Here is a 19,584-nt window from a genome sequence, read left to right as displayed (position 1 = left end):
TCATCCCATTTCTGCTTTGCACTATATAGTATTGTACATTAGTACACTGCATAGAATTGTATATTATATGGTAACTCAGTTACGTCTATTCTGCATCGAACATTGTACATATGTCTATACTGAACACTGTGACCTCATTTTCTACTTCTAATTTACATGCTATACTATGTTATTTGATACTATCTTGTCTAGCACAGTCTTTGGAACGTAACAGTAAGAAGCATTTTGTATGAAAGTATTCTGTACTTCTGTATGACAACTATTAAAGAAACTTGAAACTTGGATTAAGTAATGGCTCATATAGACAATGTATGTTGTGGTCCTCCAGTCCACAAGGTGGCGGAAGGCAGCACAGAAACGCACATGCATTGTCAAAATCGCACGAGGAAGAGATGACAGGGTGTAAACATGGCGCCGGCCTTGGACGATGATGAGATTGACAACGATGATTACTATTCTCTGCTAAACGTCAGGAGAGAGGTAAACTATGCAGTAATCGATTACATTTACGTTTGTTTAGATGTATATAGCTGTCATTCTTCAAACTTCACTGAGCCGATATGTGGTGGTAGTGCATAAAGTTTGAGCTACAAACGTTAGCCAGACAACGTTAGCTCGCTAGTGACCCTCGCTTATCATTGATGTCTCTCTGTCTCCCCTGGTTCTGGAGTAACTTACCTCCGTTTCAGGATCGCATCTGTTGTTTGTACTTTTACTCGTTAACTTTGTTACATGCCAGTGTTGGGTACTTTACAAGATGACTGAGAATCTGTAACGTATATTTGCATATCATAAATGTAACATACCTGTATGTCATGTATGTCCCTATGCCATAAATGTCATGATGTCATGTATGTTGTGTATGTCATAAATGTCAATATGAATTGAAAATGGGGGACCCTGATGTAAACGAGACAAACGTCTTTCTCTGGTCTGCATCCCCTTAATTAACAATTGTGTGTATTGAGCCGTACTGTATTGTACCCATTCTGCAATCTGTTAATACAATTTTCATTCATTCATTCATTCATTCATTCATTCATTCAACGTTAGACTTTCTTTGGTGATAGCTGTCAAACTTGTCTTGACACCAAGCAAGTGAATGCATCCAACGTTACTGCTGCTAATGAAGCTTAACCCTACCCAAAGCTGTAAAGGAATGTGAATCCCTGCCCACATTCAAAACTGCTCTTAAAGAGCACCTACGGGAGGCTGCAATTCGAAACTGGCCACCGTAAATGCCCAAAACCCCCACCACCTCCTAATAGACAGTCTCCTCCCCACCGCATGTATATATTCCCTCCCCACCGCATGTATATTTCTCTCCCACCCACCCACCCCCTCCTAATGTACAGTCCCCTCCCCATCATATGTATATACTCTGTCAGGATCTAGGGGTAACAGTACTGTATATTTGAATACCGTTTATGTCAAAAATGTATCAGTACTAAATACTTATATGTCCCTATGCCATAAATGTCATGTATGTTGTGTATGTCATAAATGTCTATCTATATGAATTGAAAATGGGGGACCCTGATGGAAAAAGACAAACGTCTTTCTCAGGTCTGCATCCCCTTAACAATTGTATGTATTGAGCCGTACTGTATTGTACCCATTCTGCAATCTGTTAAATAAAGTTTTCATTCATTCATTCATTCATTAACGTGAGATACCATACCAACAACACTTTCAGTTTCAAAATAAATATAGCTAGCTGTTGGAGTGAACCATTCTATTATCGAGCAGTTTGATAGTACGTTTTGTGTCTTCAAAAGTTTAATGTCAGTATATAACCCCAAGCGAATGATTCCATGTGATGATCAGACCAGATGCATTGAGACATAATCGTTTCCCCCCCCTATGGAAATGAGTTGGTGCCTGGGTTGGGGTTCAAGTATGTCATATATGTTATGATGAATTGAAAATGGGGGACCCTGATGTAAACAAGACGAAAGTCTTTCTCTGGTCTGCATCCCCTTAACAATTGTGTCTATTGAGCCGTACTGTACTGTACCCATTCTGCAATCTGTTAATACAATTTTCAATCAATCAATCAATCAACTCGTAAAAATCATTTTAAGCAATGCAAGTTTTAATATAGATGTCCCCCTTCATGCATTTATTTTCTTCATTCTGTATTGCACTAATTGTGCATTAGGCAACACAGGACGAGCTGAAAGCAGCATACAGGCGACTATGTATGCTCTACCACCCAGACAAGCACCGGGACCCTGAGTTGAAGCTGCAAGCAGAACAACTCTTTAACCTTGTACATCAAGCATATGAAGGTAAGAAGAGCCATAGCTGCATGTTAGATATTTCACAAACTGTGATCTACTGTATATTAAAGGGGACCATGTGGATCTTTTAGAATCCCACCCTATTGATCACCAAGCCTCTTCCTATGACATTCAAAACCTCTTTGCACCATTGATTTGCTTTCTCAGAAAATTGGCACCAGCCTCCTGTCAACATTAAGTTATCAAATTTATCAATGCTAATGCAAGTCAATGGACTATGAAAGTCTTACTAGTAGAAAGTGAATGGAATGGCTTGCATGCAATGATGGGAGAAGGGCTGGGCAATATGGCCTCTAAATGATATCTCGATATTTTTGGGCTATGTCACGATACACGCTATACATCACGATATTTTGACATTTCTTCTAAAGCACTTACAAATGCTTGATTTAAACCTTTGAAGCATACAGTCACGCCAACATGACGATTAAAATAGTCCCTGCAACATATGTCTGCATTAAACCATGAAGATGCTTTAAAAAATTATTGAATTAAAAGTTTAAAAAAATCTAAAAGAATAGTCTACTGATGGGGCGGCTAGGTGGCGCAGTGGGCAAGGCGCTCGCCACCAACGCAGGAGATGCTGGGTTCAAGCCCAGCTCTCGGCGTTGCTACCAGCTTGGCTGGTTGTTCATACTAATACAATTGGCAGTATTAGGGGGTGGGAAGCTGGTGGGTGGGGATCGGACGTTGTGGACAGCGACTCCTACAGGTCGGTTGGTGCGCCTGCGCAGTAGAATCAGGAAGCGACGAGGGCGGCGTGTCCCTCCCACGCAGACCCCCGACGCTGAGAGATCGCGCTGTGCAGGTGAAAAGATGTGACGGCTGCCTCCTCGAGTACCGGAGGGGACACGTGATGCAAGGCTTCGTCCACATTGCAGCCGGCTTGTGGGAGGCATGGCCTAACAACGTTCGAGACAGGGGAGGGTAGAATTGGACAATACGAAATTGGGGACGGGAGAAAAATAGAAAAATGGGGAGAAAAAGTAGATAAAAAAAAAAAAAAGTCTACTGACACTAATACAGAAATAAATGTATTAACATCTAAGACAATTTATATAAAACCCTTTGGTGCCTAAGACTTTTGCACAGTACTGTGTTTTCTATCCACTTGAGCCAAAAATACACACACACGCACTACTGTGAGAAAATAATAAAAAAAGTATTATCAGCAATGTTATAACATCCTACTGGTAAACAAAACACTGTAAAGGTGTGTGTGCATCATTCATCATCATATATATATTAACTTTTTAATTGCATGAAACATTATGAAGCCGCTTTTCCACGGTCTGCACGGTACCTACTCGACTCGGTACTACCCCCCATGGATATATATAAAGACGGTACCCCCCCCCCCCCCCCCCCCCGTCAGTGTAGCTGGGGCGCGTGTAGCTTTATGCCAAGCAAGCAGTGCAAAAATGTACCGTAGTGGCATGCAGTAATGCGCCTTTCATTTTCCGCCGCCCAGCGCCCAGGTCGCGCGGAAATAGGCTGTCTATTGCCATTCTCTTTGACAAACTCTAACCTTAACCAGCTCCTTAACAACGCCTAAACTTAACCGTTCTAACCTTAACCAACTCCGAAACAATGCCTAACCTTAACCTTAACCTTAACCATGCCTAACCTTAACCATAGAAATTATATTGCCATTCTCTTTGACAAACTCTAACCTTAACCAGCTCCTTAACAGCGCCTAAACTTAACCGTTCTAACCTTAACCAACTCCGAAACAATGCCTAACCTTAACCTTAACCTTAACCATGCCTAACCTTAACCGGCGAAAGAATACACGTTAAAAAAAAATCACGTTAAAAAATATTTTCGATGGGATTCGAACTCGCCAGCAAACAAGCCATAGGATCCACAGCCATGTGTCCTTGCCAATTGAGCTATTGCTAGATACTGAATAAGGGGCGGTGACTTATATATATTGAGCTCCGCTCGTGTCGAACCAAGGGATCTCATGCGCATGCGCGGGCACCTCGCGCGAGCACGCCGGCGCACGCACGCACCTGAGCGAGCACGCCGCCGCCGGTGCACGCACGGTAGCATTTGTCTGAAAAGAAGGGCGCTTTACCGCACTAGCGTGCGGTGACGAATGCGGAAGCATTTTTGCACTGCTTGCTTGGCATTAACGTACAGGCAGCTGGGGCGCTGTGACGTCAACGCGACACACACGGACAATAGAGGATTTCGACGCTAGCTATCAAGCTATGAATCCAGTGCCTTATTAGCTCATTTACGCTAGCCACAATGCTAACAGTTAGAACGCGAGGCTACTACCAGTTCATCCGCCTCCGCTCCTCCATATTCCATTGCCGTTTCTGAATAAAACGCGTAGGGCTAACATTTAAACTCGCTAAACTCTCTCCACTTCTCTCACACGCTCGTATCCCCGTTTCCCTGTTTCCTCCAAACAAACCTGTGGCTCTGTCTCTGGATGTGGTGTGTACGTGTGTGTATGTGCATGTACGTAAGTTGGGGCGAGTGTGTGCATTTTTTTTTCTCTGTGAGGGAGAGACGAGAGAGTAAAGTGCTTCGCCAAAGTAAGTCTCATCTCAGCCGCAGCGGCTTATAAAGTAACGTGAGGGATTGTGAGAAACATCACGATATCCACGATAAGTTTAAAAAGTATCGTTTATGAACTGTACCCGATATTTATTTAATATCGTCATATCGCCCACCCCTTAAATGGTTTCATAACCCATTAACTTGCTCTAGCATTGCTAACAAATGTTAACAGTTGGCTGATGCCAAATTCTCAGAAACACACGGATGCGAAAGCGTTTTTGAATGTTTGATTTGTTGTCAAAATCGAATGTACATTTTGTTTAGGCATATGTTTCTCTTCGGACTAATATTATTGATGGTTATTCATATTCCCTTCCAAGTCCTTAGTGACCCACAGGCGCGAGCGATCTATGACATCTATGGCAAGAGAGGACTGGATGTTGAAGGCTGGGAGGTAAGTCCATTACCCTACTATAGTGTCTGTATTGTAGTCCATTACTCTACTATAGTGTCTGTATTGTAGTCCATTACTCTACAATAGTGTCTGTAGTCCATTACTCTACTATAGTGTCTGTATTGTAGTCCATTACTCTACTATAGTGGCTGTATTGTATTGTAGTCCATTACTCTACTATAGTGTCTGTATTGTAGTCCATTACCCTACTATAGTGTCTGTATGTATTGTAGTCCATTACTCTACTATAGTGTCTGTATTGTAGTCCATTACTCTACTATAGTGTCTGTAGTCCATTACTCTACTATAGTGTCTGTATTGTAGTCCATTACTCTACTATAGTGGCTGTAGTCCATTACTCTACTATAGTGTCTGTATTGTAGTCCATTACTCTACTATAGTGGCTGTATTGTATTGTAGTCCATTACTCTACTATAGTGTCTGTATTGTAGTCCATTACTCTACTATAGTGTCTGTATTGTAGTCCATTACTCTACTATAGTGTCTGTAGTCCATTACTCTACTATAGTGTCTGTATTGTAGTCCATTACTCTACTATAGTGGCTGTATTGTATTGTAGTCCATTACTCTACTATAGTGTCTGTATTGTAGTCCATTACTCTACTATAGTGACTGTAGTCCATTACTCTACTATAGTGACTGTAGTCCATTACTCTACTATAGTGGCTGTAGTCCATTACTCTACTATAGTGGCTGTATTGTAGTCCATTACTCTACTATAGTGGCTGTATTGTAGTCCATTACTCTACTATAGTGGCTGTAGTCCATTACTCTACTATAGTGGCTGTAGTCCATTACTCTACTATAGTGGCTGTATTGTAGTCCATTACTCTACTATAGTGACTGTAGTCCATTACTCTACTATAGTGGCTGTAGTCCATTACTCTACTATAGTGGCTGTAGTCCATTACTCTACTATAGTGTCTGTATTGTAGTCCATTACTCTACTATAGTGGCTGTAGTCCATTACTCTACTATAGTGGCTGTAGTCCATTACTCTACTATAGTGACTGTAGTCCATTACTCTACTATAGTGACTGTATTGTAGTCCATTACTCTACTATAGTGGCTGTAGTCCATTACTCTACTATAGTGGCTGTATTGTAGTCCATTACTCTACTATAGTGACTGTAGTCCATTACTCTACTATAGTGACTATTGTAGTCCATTACTCTACTATAGTGGCTGTAGTCCATTACTCTACTATAGTGGCTGTATTGTAGTCCATTACTCTACTATAGTGACTGTAGTCCATTACTCTACTATAGTGGCTGTAGTCCATTACTCTACTATAGTGTCTGTATTGTAGTCCATTACTCTACTATAGTGGCTGTAGTCCATTACTCTACTATAGTGTCTGTATTGTAGGGGTGGGAATCACCAGTTTCATCATGATACGATACGATATCGATTCTTTGGACAACGATACGATATTTGCCGATATCACAAAGTCTCTCACGATACAATACGATACGATTAGATTCAGGTGCCTGCGATCGATATGAGATGATATCATATGCCCATTTAACACAATCAGTAACATTTAGATCAACAAAAAAAAGGTAATGAAAATATCATTTGACATTTGTATTTTTGAGCTCTTCCAGACATTTAAAGGAAAATCAATCTATTGTTTTTAATACAAATAGACCTCCTGTTCACTGTAAAGTGCCACGTTTTTATATATTGAGCTTTAAACTTTAAGCTACATTTTTTGGAACTCAAAACTCACAACCTCCCTCTCCCAAACCGTTCCTACAACAATTTGTTGATGTTGCATGATCATGTATAGGCCTACATTTATTATGTATTATATTGTTTATGTTTAAATAACATTTAAACATCAAACTCCTCTGACCTCATCTGGTCTTTCCAGACGCGCGCACACACACACACACACAGAAAGGGAGAATGCTATGCTGTAACATCTACACACACGGAGCTACTGCTGTTGTTCTTGGGCGGATATGAGACTCGCCACAGGATTTTCAAAATAATAAGAGTATCGATATGAATCGATCTTATTACATCGCATCGATCCGATTCGATTGTTGATAATTACATCGATGTATCGATCTGGATCGATGTATCGTCCCACCCCTACTGTATTGTAGTCCATTACTCTACTATAGTGGCTGTAGTCCATTACTCTACTATAGTGGCTGTAGTCCATTACTCTACTATAGTGACTGTATTGTAGTCCATTACTCTACTATAGTGTCTGTATTGTAGTCCATTACTCTACTATAGTGGCTGTAGTCCATTACTCTACTATAGTGACTGTATTGTAGTCCATTACTCTACTATAGTGACTGTAGTCCATTACTCTACTATAGTGACTGTATTGTAGTCCATTACTCTACTATAGTGACTGTATTGTAGTCAATTACTCTACTATAGTGGCTGTAGTCCATTACTCTACTATAGTGACTGTATTGTAGTCCATTACTCTACTATAGTGGCTGTATTGTAGTCCATTACTCTACTATAGTGGCTGTATTGTAGTCCATTACTCTACTATAGTGACTGTATTGTAGTCCATTACTCTACTATAGTGACTGTATTGTAGTCCATTACTCTACTATAGTGGCTGTATTGTAGTCCATTACTCTACTATAGTGGCTGTATTGTAGTCCATTACTCTACTATAGTGGCTGTATTGTAGTCCATTACTCTACTATAGTGGCTGTATTGTAGTCCATTACTCTACTATAGTGGCTGTATTGTAGTCCATTACTCTACTATAGTGGCTGTATTGTAGTCCATTACTCTACTATAGTGGCTGTATTGTAGTCCATTACTCTACTATAGTGGCTGTATTGTAGTCCATTACTCTACTATAGTGACTGTATTGTAGTCCATTACTCTACTATAGTGACTGTATTGTAGTCCATTACTCTACTATAGTGTCTGTATTGTAGTCCATTACTCTACTATAGTGGCTGTATTGTAGTCCATTACTCTACTATAGTGACTGTATTGTAGTCCATTACTCTACTATAGTGGCTGTAGTCCATTACTCTACTATAGTGACTGTATTGTAGTCCATTACTCTACTATAGTGGCTGTAGTCCATTACTCTACTATAGTGGCTGTATTGTAGTCCATTACTCTACTATAGTGGCTGTATTGTAGTCCATTACTCTACTATAGTGACTGTATTGTAGTCCATTACTCTACTATAGTGACTGTATTGTAGTCCATTACTCTACTATAGTGGCTGTATTGTAGTCCATTACTCTACTATAGTGGCTGTATTGTAGTCCATTACTCTACTATAGTGGCTGTATTGTAGTCCATTACTCTACTATAGTGGCTGTATTGTAGTCCATTACTCTACTATAGTGGCTGTATTGTAGTCCATTACTCTACTATAGTGGCTGTATTGTAGTCCATTACTCTACTATAGTGGCTGTATTGTAGTCCATTACTCTACTATAGTGGCTGTATTGTAGTCCATTACTCTACTATAGTGACTGTATTGTAGTCCATTACTCTACTATAGTGACTGTATTGTAGTCCATTACTCTACTATAGTGTCTGTATTGTAGTCCATTACTCTACTATAGTGGCTGTATTGTAGTCCATTACTCTACTATAGTGACTGTATTGTAGTCCATTACTCTACTATAGTGGCTGTAGTCCATTACTCTACTATAGTGACTGTATTGTAGTCCATTACTCTACTATAGTGGCTGTAGTCCATTACTCTACTATAGTGACTGTAGTCCATTACTCTACTATAGTGGCTGTATTGTAGTCCATTACTCTACTATAGTGGCTGTATTGTAGTCCATTACTCTACTATAGTGGCTGTATTGTAGTCCATTACTCTACTATAGTGACTGTATTGTAGTCCATTACTCTACTATAGTGACTGTATTGTAGTCCATTACCCTACTATAGTGGCTGTAGTCCATTACTCTACTATAGTGGCTGTATTGTAGTCCATTACTCTACTATAGTGGCTGTAGTCCATTACTCTACTATAGTGGCTGTAGTCCATTACTCTACTATAGTGGCTGTAGTCCATTACTCTACTATAGTGTCTGTATTGTAGTCCATTACTCTACTATAGTGGCTGTAGTCCATTACTCTACTATAGTGACTGTATTGTAGTCCATTACTCTACTATAGTGGCTGTAGTCCATTACTCTACTATAGTGACTGTATTGTAGTCCATTACTCTACTATAGTGGCTGTAGTCCATTACTCTACTATAGTGGCTGTAGTCCATTACTCTACTATAGTGACTGTAGTCCATTACTCTACTATAGTGGCTGTATTGTAGTCCATTACTCTACTATAGTGGCTGTATTGTAGTCCATTACTCTACTATAGTGACTGTATTGTAGTCCATTACTCTACTATAGTGACTGTAGTCCATTACTCTACTATAGTGACTGTATTGTAGTCCATTACTCTACTATAGTGACTGTATTGTAGTCCATTACTCTACTATAGTGACTGTATTGTAGTCCATTACTCTACTATAGTGACTGTATTGTAGTCCATTACTCTACTATAGTGACTGTAGTCCATTACTCTACTATAGTGACTGTATTGTTGTCCATTACTCTACTATAGTGGCTGTATTGTAGTCCATTACTCTACTATAGTGTCTGTATTGTAGTCCATTACTCTACTATAGTGGCTGTAGTCCATTACTCTACTATAGTGGCTGTAGTCCATTACTCTACTATAGTGACTGTATTGTAGTCCATTACTCTACTATAGTGACTGTAGTCCATTACTCTACTATAGTGACTGTATTGTTGTCCATTACTCTACTATAGTGGCTGTATTGTAGTCCATTACTCTACTATAGTGACTGTATTGTAGTCCATTATTCTACTATAGTGACTGTATTGTAGTCCATTATTCTACTATAGTGGCTGTATTGTAGTCCATTACCCTACTATAGTGGCTGTATTGTAGTCCATTACTCTACTATAGTGTCTGTATTGTAGTCCATTACTCTACTATAGTGGCTGTAGTCCATTACTCTACTATAGTGGCTGTAGTCCATTACTCTACTATAGTGGCTGTATTGTAGTCCATTACTCTACTATAGTGGCTGTATTGTAGTCCATTACTCTACTATAGTGGTTGTGGTCCATTACTCTACTATAGTGGCTGTAGTCCATTACTCTACTATAGTGGCTGTATTGTAGTCCATTACTCTACTATAGTGGCTGTATTGTAGTCCATTACTCTACTATAGTGGTTGTAGTCCATTACTCTACTATAGTGACTGTAGTCCATTACCCTACTATAGTGGCTGTAATGTAGTCCATTACTCTACTATAGTGGCTGTATTGTAGTCCATTACTCTACTATAGTGGCTGTATTGTAGTCCATTACTCTACTATAGTGACTGTATTGTAGTCCATTACTCTACTATAGTGGCTGTAGTCCATTACTCTACTATAGTGGCTGTAGTCCATTACTCTACTATAGTGACTGTATTGTAGTCCATTACTCTACTATAGTGGCTGTAGTCCATTACTCTACTATAGTGACTGTATTGTAGTCCATTACTCTACTATAGTGACTGTATTGTAGTCCATTACTCTACTATAGTGGCTGTAGTCCATTACTCTACTATAGTGACTGTATTGTAGTCCATTACTCTACTATAGTGGCTGTATTGTAGTCCATTACTCTACTATAGTGACTGTAGTCCATTACTCTACTATAGTGGCTGTATTGTAGTCCATTACTCTACTATAGTGGCTGTAGTCCATTACTCTACTATAGTGGCTGTATTCCATTACTCTACTATAGTGGCTGTAGTCCATTACTCTACTATAGTGACTGTATTGTAGTCCATTACTCTACTATAGTGGCTGTAGTCCATTACTCTACTATAGTGGCTGTATTCCATTACTCTACTATAGTGGCTGTAGTCCATTACTCTACTATAGTGTCTGTAGTCCATTACTCTACTATAGTGGCTGTAGTCCATTACTCTACTATAGTGGCTGTATTGTAGTCCATTACTCTACTATAGTGGCTGTAGTCCATTATTCTACTATAGTGGCTGTAGTCCATTACTCTACTATAGTGGCTGTAGTCCATTACTCTACTATAGTGGCTGTATTGTAGTCCATTACTCTACTATAGTGGCTGTATTGTAGTCCATTACTCTACTATAGTGGCTGTAGTCCATTACTCTACTATAGTGGCTGTAGCCCCCTCAGCTACATATGCTGGGTCCCAGCTGTATATGTACGCTTTGCTCGCTTCATATCACAGCTGGGCAAATTTAAACATAGACTGAAGTCAACTTTAGATCTCCCAGGCGACGGTACTGTATGTCATCTGAACCCTTTCACTACCAAAGGGTTAATCCTTTCACTACCACACTAGAGACGGTTAACCGTCTATAGTGTGGTAGTGAAAGGTTACCCTTCTGTAGTGTGGTAGTGAAAGGGTTAATACAATTATTTAGCATGTTGTGTTGCCTAAACATAAAATCTGGGCCACTTATTTGACACTTTGTTGAAATGGTCCAACTTCTCAAAATTCCAATGGAGTCTTGTCTGTTTTCTGGGGGGCTGACATCTTGATTAGGCAGCCTCTTCATAGCTGATTAGTTTATCGGCCGATTCTGGTCTTAGTTTGAGTCCCCAAGACTCTGTTAGTTGATTTCTATGTTTTTTCTCCTCATGCCGAAAGGGTTATTTCCTGAAAAGTGATGAACACATTTGGAGGAAGCACTAGATCTGACTAAAATAGCTAGATTGGGTATCGGAGACTATTTTTATATTGTTTTCGGAAAGTTTTAAGTCAAGTTTTTAAGTCAAGCCTGATGTTGCCTTGCACAAAAGAATGATCCCAGTCTAGGGGCGGCTAGGTGGTGTAGTGGGCAAGGCACTCGCCACCAGTGTGGAGACGCTAGGATTCGCGTGTTCGAATCCAGCTCTCCACATTGTTTTTCAGTTTGGCTGGTCGTCCGCAGTAATACACATTGGCCGTATTACGGGGAGGGAAAACTGAAGGGTGGGGATCGAACGTTGTGAACAAGCGACTCCTACAAGTCGGTTGGTGCGCCTGCGCAGTAGAATCAGGAAGTGTCGGGGGCAGCGTGAGCCTCCCACGCGTTACTCCTCGACACTGAGAGATCGAGCTGCGCAGGTGAAAAGATGCGACTGCTGTTACCTCAAGTACCGGAGGGGACTTGTGCTATGTATGACTTAGTCCACATTGCAGCCGGCTTGTGGGAGGCAAGAAACAGCGTTCGTGACAGGGGAGGGTTGAATTGGATGATACGAAATTGGGATGGGAGAAAATATGGAAAAATGGGAGAAAAAGTGGATCAAAAAAAAAAGAATGATCCCAGTCTCTTCCACACAGTGAGGCATACCGTTTATTAATTGGGTATCGGATCGGTACTCTGTATCGGCCAATACCAAAAGCCCAGGTATCGGTATCGGGACTGAAAAGTTGGATTGGTGCATCCCTACTTTCAATATAATACCGATACTAGATATTTTAAACTGTTTCAATACAACATTTTTACACCGTCTCTCTCTCTCTATACCAGTTGGCTGCATTTCTCTCACTCTGGCAGTGACACGCATACTAGGTGCTGTTGGCTGGTGATATACACACACACACACACACACACACACACACACACACACACACACACACACACACACACACTCTCCTCGCCTCGCCTCCTCATCTCTAATCTGCTCTCTTCCACTTCACTTGAAAACAGTGTGCAGATCTCGTCTGCTGTTAGCTTGTTAAATATGCCGAGGGCCTCCGGGACGGACTGTTGATTTGAACAAGAAAACAACAGGACTCCTGCTTACAGCCAGCGCTGTTTGGAAAGGCTTTGCGTTTCGAGGCGAATGAACAAGGAAATGGCAAAGGATACTTTACTAGCGAGCCCGTGTACCGGAGATGCAACGGAACAGTGCAGGGTGCTAATGCACCTGGTGTTAAAGGAACATGCCAACTTTTGGGGAAATTTGCTTATTTGCCATCTACCTTGGCAAATAAGGGTAGCGGATACATAATACCCTTTCTTTCTCTGTGCATGCATTAGGCTTAGGGAACAGCCGTTAGCCTAGCTTAGCATCATTCACTGGAAGTAGGTGTGCCAGTGTAGCCTAGTCCCCAACAGTCACGAAATACACTCCAACTACAACTCCAAAACGTTCCTGTAAACATGTTGTGACTTGTGTATTTACTACGTGGAGAAATAATAATTTTTTTGGTGGGCGGCTAAGCGGCGCAGTGGGCAAGGCGCTCGCCACTAACGCAGGAGATGCCGGGTTCGAGCCCAGCTCTCGGCATTGCTACCAGCTTGGCTCGTCATTCATACTAACACAATGGACCTGTCTCAAAACCCTGCCCTCTTTTCTTGATCCTCCAATCACAGCTGTCGCTTACCTCTGACTTCCTCGTACAAACAAAGTTTGTACGAGGAATTCAGAGGTAAGCGACAGCTGTGATTGGAGGATCAAGAAAAGGGGCAGGGTTTGAGACCGGTCTATTGGCAGTGTTAGGGGTGGGAAAGCTGGTGGGTGGGGATTGGACGTTGTGGACAGCGACTCCTACAGGTCGGTTGGTGCGCCTGTACAGCAGAATCAGGAAGTAACGGGGGCAGCATGAGCCTCCCACGCGTTACTCCTCGCCACTGAGAGATCGCGCTGTTCAGGTGAAAAGATGTGACAGCTGCCTCCTCCTGTACCGGAGGGGACACGTGATGCAAGGCTTGGTCCTCACTGCAGCCGACAAGTGGGAGGCATAGTCTAGCAACGTTCGAGACAGGGGAGGGGAGAATTGGCGAGTCGAAATTGGGATGGGAGAAAAATTGAAAAATAAGGAGAAAAAGTGGATAAAAAAAAGAGAAATACTTAATTTTTTTACATTAAAATTTTCTAAGCAGATATACTCCGAAAAATCTTTTGCCGAACCACTGCTGCCTGGGCGCAGTGATTTCATCATCTCAAAAGCCCTGTTGTTTTTTGAAAAATGTCATTTTTTTAAAATGTTTTATTTCTCCACGTGGTAAAATACACAGGTCACACTGATTGAACTGATTTTACTTTGACTACGGTCTGTAATTAATTGAGTAAAGATGCTGTTGTGCTCGGACAACACCCAGTAAACTGTATGTATGTTCTGATTCCAGGTGGTGGAACGGAAAAGAACGCCGGCTGAGATCCGAGAAGAATATGAGCGCCTTCAGAGAGAGCGAGAGGAGAGGAGACTTCAGCAAAGGACCAACCCTAAGGTGTGTTCACGTTACATTAGATTCAACTTGATTGTCATTGCACAGGGTACAAGTACAGAGTACAACTAAATGTACTTAGCGTCTAACCAGAGTGCAAAGGGGCAGTGAGGTGCGTTGTAATGTACATAATGTGTATAGAATGTAGACTACCGGTATATGAAAAAGCTGAGGTATATACAGTATTAATGTTATTGATTTACAGTATAAACCGAGTGAGTAGCCATCAACACTGTCGACTGTAGTATAAATATGAATACACTGTAGATAATATATGGCCAGTGGTTGTTATAGAAAATATGATATGTTTCATCCTATTACATAATTTGTACACCTTACTGGGCATGTTCATAGCTCTGTTTTAAATACATATTATCTGTACAGCCTTGACTAGTTCATATAGTTTAACTAGTGTACACTACAGCTACTCTGGCAATAGGGCAAACATTCTTCCTTTAAAATATTCCACAACATGGTTTAAAGCCCAACCTCCAGGTTAAACCCTACTGATCAATTATGGGTAGTTTACATCATTGGTATATAATTTCATTATTTTTTTTTCCCCATTTGACACCGGAAATGCCACTCCGAAAGAGTTAAAAAGGTCCACGCACGAATAACATGCACGCGCGAATCAAAAAAGCGTATCAAACGCCGACGTCACTACAGGTGCATATTAATGAGCCGAATCTAAAAGCTTATCAGACGCTAGCACGGCCGTGACGTCACTTCAGGAAACGTATGCCTTGCCCGTCCGGGTCATAGTACTACTCGATATATGGCGCTGGCTAACGTTAGCATTATGTCTACTGTCGTGAACCATTTGAGATCGGGGCATGTAGAGGAGTTTGGGGAACGAGTAAAATCATGTGCAGGTCCTCTTCTCAGACCTGTGTGGTGGTTCTCTCCTCTTTGTGTGCCCCCGTCCTCGCGGGTGTCCTGCCGGGGAGCTTGTGGACGCGGCGGCGGCCGTAGGGTGTTTGAGCCTGTAGCGTTAGTTAGCTCATAGCTATCGTGTACCACTAGCCTTTGCGGGCTCGAGCACCCTGCGGCTGCCGCCGTTGTCGCGTCCGTTGGCTCCCCGGCGGGGTACCCGTGGGGACGGGGGTGTACAGAGAGGAGAGAACCATTTTGGGTCGGCCGTTCATGCCGGCCAGCGAGCCGGATGTCGGGATATGTTGTTAGCACAATAGCTACCAAGCTAAGCTATGTTAGCTTCTAATGGTGTATACACAAACACAATATGTACAACAACACAATGATTTACATTACATTACATTAACGTGGTTGTGGCTTTTACAAATAGTGGTTAGCTTTAGAGATGGATGGCTATGATCACGGAGCGATAATGTTGTTAGGTGAAACAGATACATTTTCATTCGGCTAGTACTAGTAGTAGCAAGGCTCTCTGCCTGCAGTGCCTGCCACTAGCTGTGTGTGACTCTCAGCGCCCCCTGGTGAGCCCCCTGGTGCCCTGCACCTCCTGTGACGACATCATTTCGATTACACGTGCACGTTATGAACCATTGATTAAAATATGCACGTGCGTGGTGATTGTGTTGGGCAGACAAAATGTTTGATAAAAACGCTAAAACTGGGTCAATTTCAATACTTTTTTTTCCCTTCTTCATGAAAGTCACTGTTGGCCTAGTCCACATTGTTTATTGAACAAAAATACAACGTGAAGAAGGTTGGCCTTTAAATAATATGAGTAGATATGAAATATGTATAGAATATGGAAGATAGGAAATCTAGGGTATAAACAGTATGAAACTGTATGAACAGTGAGTATAAACACTATATACTTTGTAACTGTTACAGTAATCCAGAACTATTTTATTGAACTGTAAAAAAAAACAGATTTTATATGTCTTATATGTGCTAATTTTATATCTATTCTATTCTACAATTTTATTGCACTGCACTATTGCACAATTTTACTCTTGTCTATTTTATCTTACTCTTTTTATTATTGTCTATTTAAAACTGAATCAAACCATAAACAAGGTGGCCTGTTGGGATGTTGTGAAGCACTTTGAGCTGCAGTTTCTGTATGAAATGTGCTATACAAATAATGTTTATTATTATTATTATTATTATTATTATTATTATTTATTATTATTATTATTATTATTATTATTATTATTATTATTATTATTATTATTATTATTATTATTATTATTTATTATTATTATATATATCTATAGAAGAGTATTCAGTGGTATAAATAGTATGAGTGGATAAGACTAACTATGAATGAACTATAGGTTGGATATAAGTAGTATAAATGAAAGTAGATATGAACAGTATATGGCAGATGTAGGCAGTATATACATAGTAGTCAGGGGTGTAAAAAGTACCCAGAAATTATACTTAAGTGAAAGTATGGGTACCGTTTCAAAATCGTATTCAAGTAAAAGTCAAGAGTATCTGGCTAAAAACACACTTGAGTAAAAGTAAAAAAGTTTCTACTTTTAAATGTACTTTAATGTGAGTGGTGTCACCGAGTTCAGCCAAGGTGACAGCTGAGGGCAAGAAGCTATTCCTGAACCTGCACCTCTTGTAGGACCAGCAGTCTGTGGTTCGGGTGAGAGAGAGGGGTCATCGATGATGCTGCATCATGCCTTCCTCAGACGTCGTTTGAGCCAGTCAGTCTCAATTTGCAGGGGCTGGTGTACCGGTGAGGCGTTGGGCTGTTCTCACCACCACCCTCTGCAGTGCTGTCTGGTCCGAGGCAGAGCAGTTGCCTGCCATTAGTGGTGCACGATATATTGGCCGCCGATATAATATTGGCAGATATGGTCCTTTTTCTTTTTACACATCGGTATCGGTCCGATATCAAAATAAGGCCGATTTAAAAAAATATATATATTAAAAATAAAAATGATGATAATTATAATAATTTTTTACATGTTTTTTTTTTTTTATCCACTTTTTCTCCCATTTTCAATTTTTCTCCCATCCCAATTTTCATATCGTCCAATTCAACCCTCCCCTGTCTTCGAACGTTGTTTCTTGCCTCCCACAAGCCGGCTGCAATGTGGACTAAGTCATACATAGCACGAGTCCCCTCCGATACTCGAGGTAACAGCCGTCGCATCTTTTCACCTGCGCGGCTCGATCTTTCAGCGTCGGGGGTCTGGGCTTTGGAGGGGCCCCGCCCCCGTCGCTTCTTGATTCTACTGCGCAGGCGCACCAACCGACCTGTAGGAGTCGCTGTCCACAACGCCCGATCCCCACCCTTCAGTTTCCCTCCCCGTAATACGGCCAATGTGTATTACTGTGGACGACCAGCTAAACTGAAAGCAATGTGGAGAGCGGGGCTCGAACAGGAGGCATCCTGTTCGAGCCTAGTCTCCAGCATTCGGTGCGAGCGCCTTGCCCACTGCGCCACGTAGCCGCCCAATAATTTTTTACATGTTTTGGTCTTAAATTGTTTAAAAATATCAGTCATTTCTGAAAAGAAATGACAAAAGTTAAAAAAAAAATGCGTTTTGGAAAATAGCTGGGGCTGGGGCTTCTCCACTAGGACCTTGTGATTATCATAAAAAAGTGTTTTCTATACAGAGATATCGACATCGGTGCATCACCACCTGCCATACCAGACTGTGGTGCAGTTGGTGAGGATGCTTTCTATGGCGCATTGGTAGAAGTTCATCAGAAGTCTGAAGACTGATGGGCTTTCTCCTCAGTCACATTAGGAAGACACTGGTGAGCTTTCTGTGTCGAGTGCCCAAGAGAGGTCTTCAGAGATGTGGAAACCCAGAAACGTCAAGCTGGAAACATACTCGACCTCCATCCTGTTGATATCATCCTCAACCTTTATTTATACTCGAAAAGACAATTGAGGTCACCCTCATTTTTCATGTCGTCGAGACTTTACAGACATTTCAATGCACACATTTCTACAATATAACAATAATAAATATTCATAACTCTCTATATAGTATAAAATGAACATAGGCATAAATCAGCACACAGATTGACAGAATAAAAAAAAAACAATGCATAAATTGCAGACATAAGAATAGGTATAAAAGACAATAAAAGTAGTGCAATGTAAACGTGCAGACTTAATAATGGCATAAAATAAGTACAAAAGTACAATGACGCTCGAAGGCGTGTGAATTCCCCCCGGAACAGTCAGTCCCCCCAAAACACCCCACACATCAATTCCTACCACATCCCCATCCAAGACGCACCCCCCCCCCCCCCCCCCCCCCCCCCCCCCCCCGATAAAGCACGCCATGACCGAAGGAAAAACACACAACAGCCCGTGCACCACTCGCATCGCCATGCACGGGTGGGGCCGTGCAGCGTGATTTTTTTTTCCCGTAGCCGCAGTTTGCGGAGACGCTCTCTGATTGGCCACTGACGTTTCTGGTCATGTGACATGTGCGCCCAATCGTGTGACGCCCGTTTCTTTCACCGGTTAAGCTTAGGCGACTCTTTCGAAGTTGGTTAAGGTTAGAGTTTGTCTTAGAGCAGGGCGATAGAACACCAGCCCTGATTCCAAACTCTAACCTTAACCAACTTAACCAGTTTAACCAGTGATAAACTAGGCGTTAGGTAGTTTGCATGCTGTTCGAGGCGGAAATGGGCAAAGACACAGGCGTCACGCGATTGGGCGCACATGTCGCATGACCAGAAACGTCAGTGGCCAATCAGAGAGCGTCTCCGCAAACTGCGGCTATGAAAAAAAATCACGCGGCCGTGCGTGCCTGCTTTGGTCTTCCTGAAAGTCCACGATGAGCTCCTTGGTTTTCTTGGTGTTGAGGGCCAGGTTGTTGTCTCTGCACCACCACGGGTCAGGGTGAGGCCCACCACCACCACGCCTCCTCCCTGTAGGGTCAGAGTGAGGCCCACCACCACCACGCCTCCTCCCTGTAGGGTCAGGGTGAGGCCCACCACCACCACGCCTCCTCCCTGTAGGGTCAGGGTGAGGCCCACCACCACCACGCCTCCTCCCTGTAGGGTCAGGGTGAGGCCCACCACCACCACGCCTCCTCCCTGTAGGGTCAGAGTGAGGCCCACCACCA

The 19,584-nt window shown here is 41.8% G+C and overlaps 1 protein-coding gene across 1 annotated transcript in view; it reads left to right on the top strand.

Moving 5' to 3' along the window:
- The first annotated feature begins 380 nt into the window (after positions 1-380).
- Positions 381-19,584, top strand: part of dnajc11a (DnaJ (Hsp40) homolog, subfamily C, member 11a) — a 61,211-nt gene continuing 42,007 nt past the window's right edge. The window contains exons 1-4 of the mRNA XM_084333210.1: positions 381-480; positions 2,162-2,291; positions 5,198-5,271; positions 14,447-14,548. Of these exons, the coding sequence (XP_084189336.1) occupies positions 409-480; positions 2,162-2,291; positions 5,198-5,271; positions 14,447-14,548 (378 nt within the window). The 5' untranslated portion in view covers positions 381-408. The remainder of the gene's footprint in view (positions 481-2,161; positions 2,292-5,197; positions 5,272-14,446; positions 14,549-19,584) is intronic.

The sequence above is a fragment of the Notolepis coatsorum genome (assembly GCF_963971535.1).
Source record: "Notolepis coatsorum genome assembly, chromosome: 17".
NCBI lineage: Eukaryota > Metazoa > Chordata > Actinopteri > Aulopiformes > Paralepididae > Notolepis > Notolepis coatsorum.
This window is presented reverse-complemented; position numbering and strand designations above follow the sequence as displayed.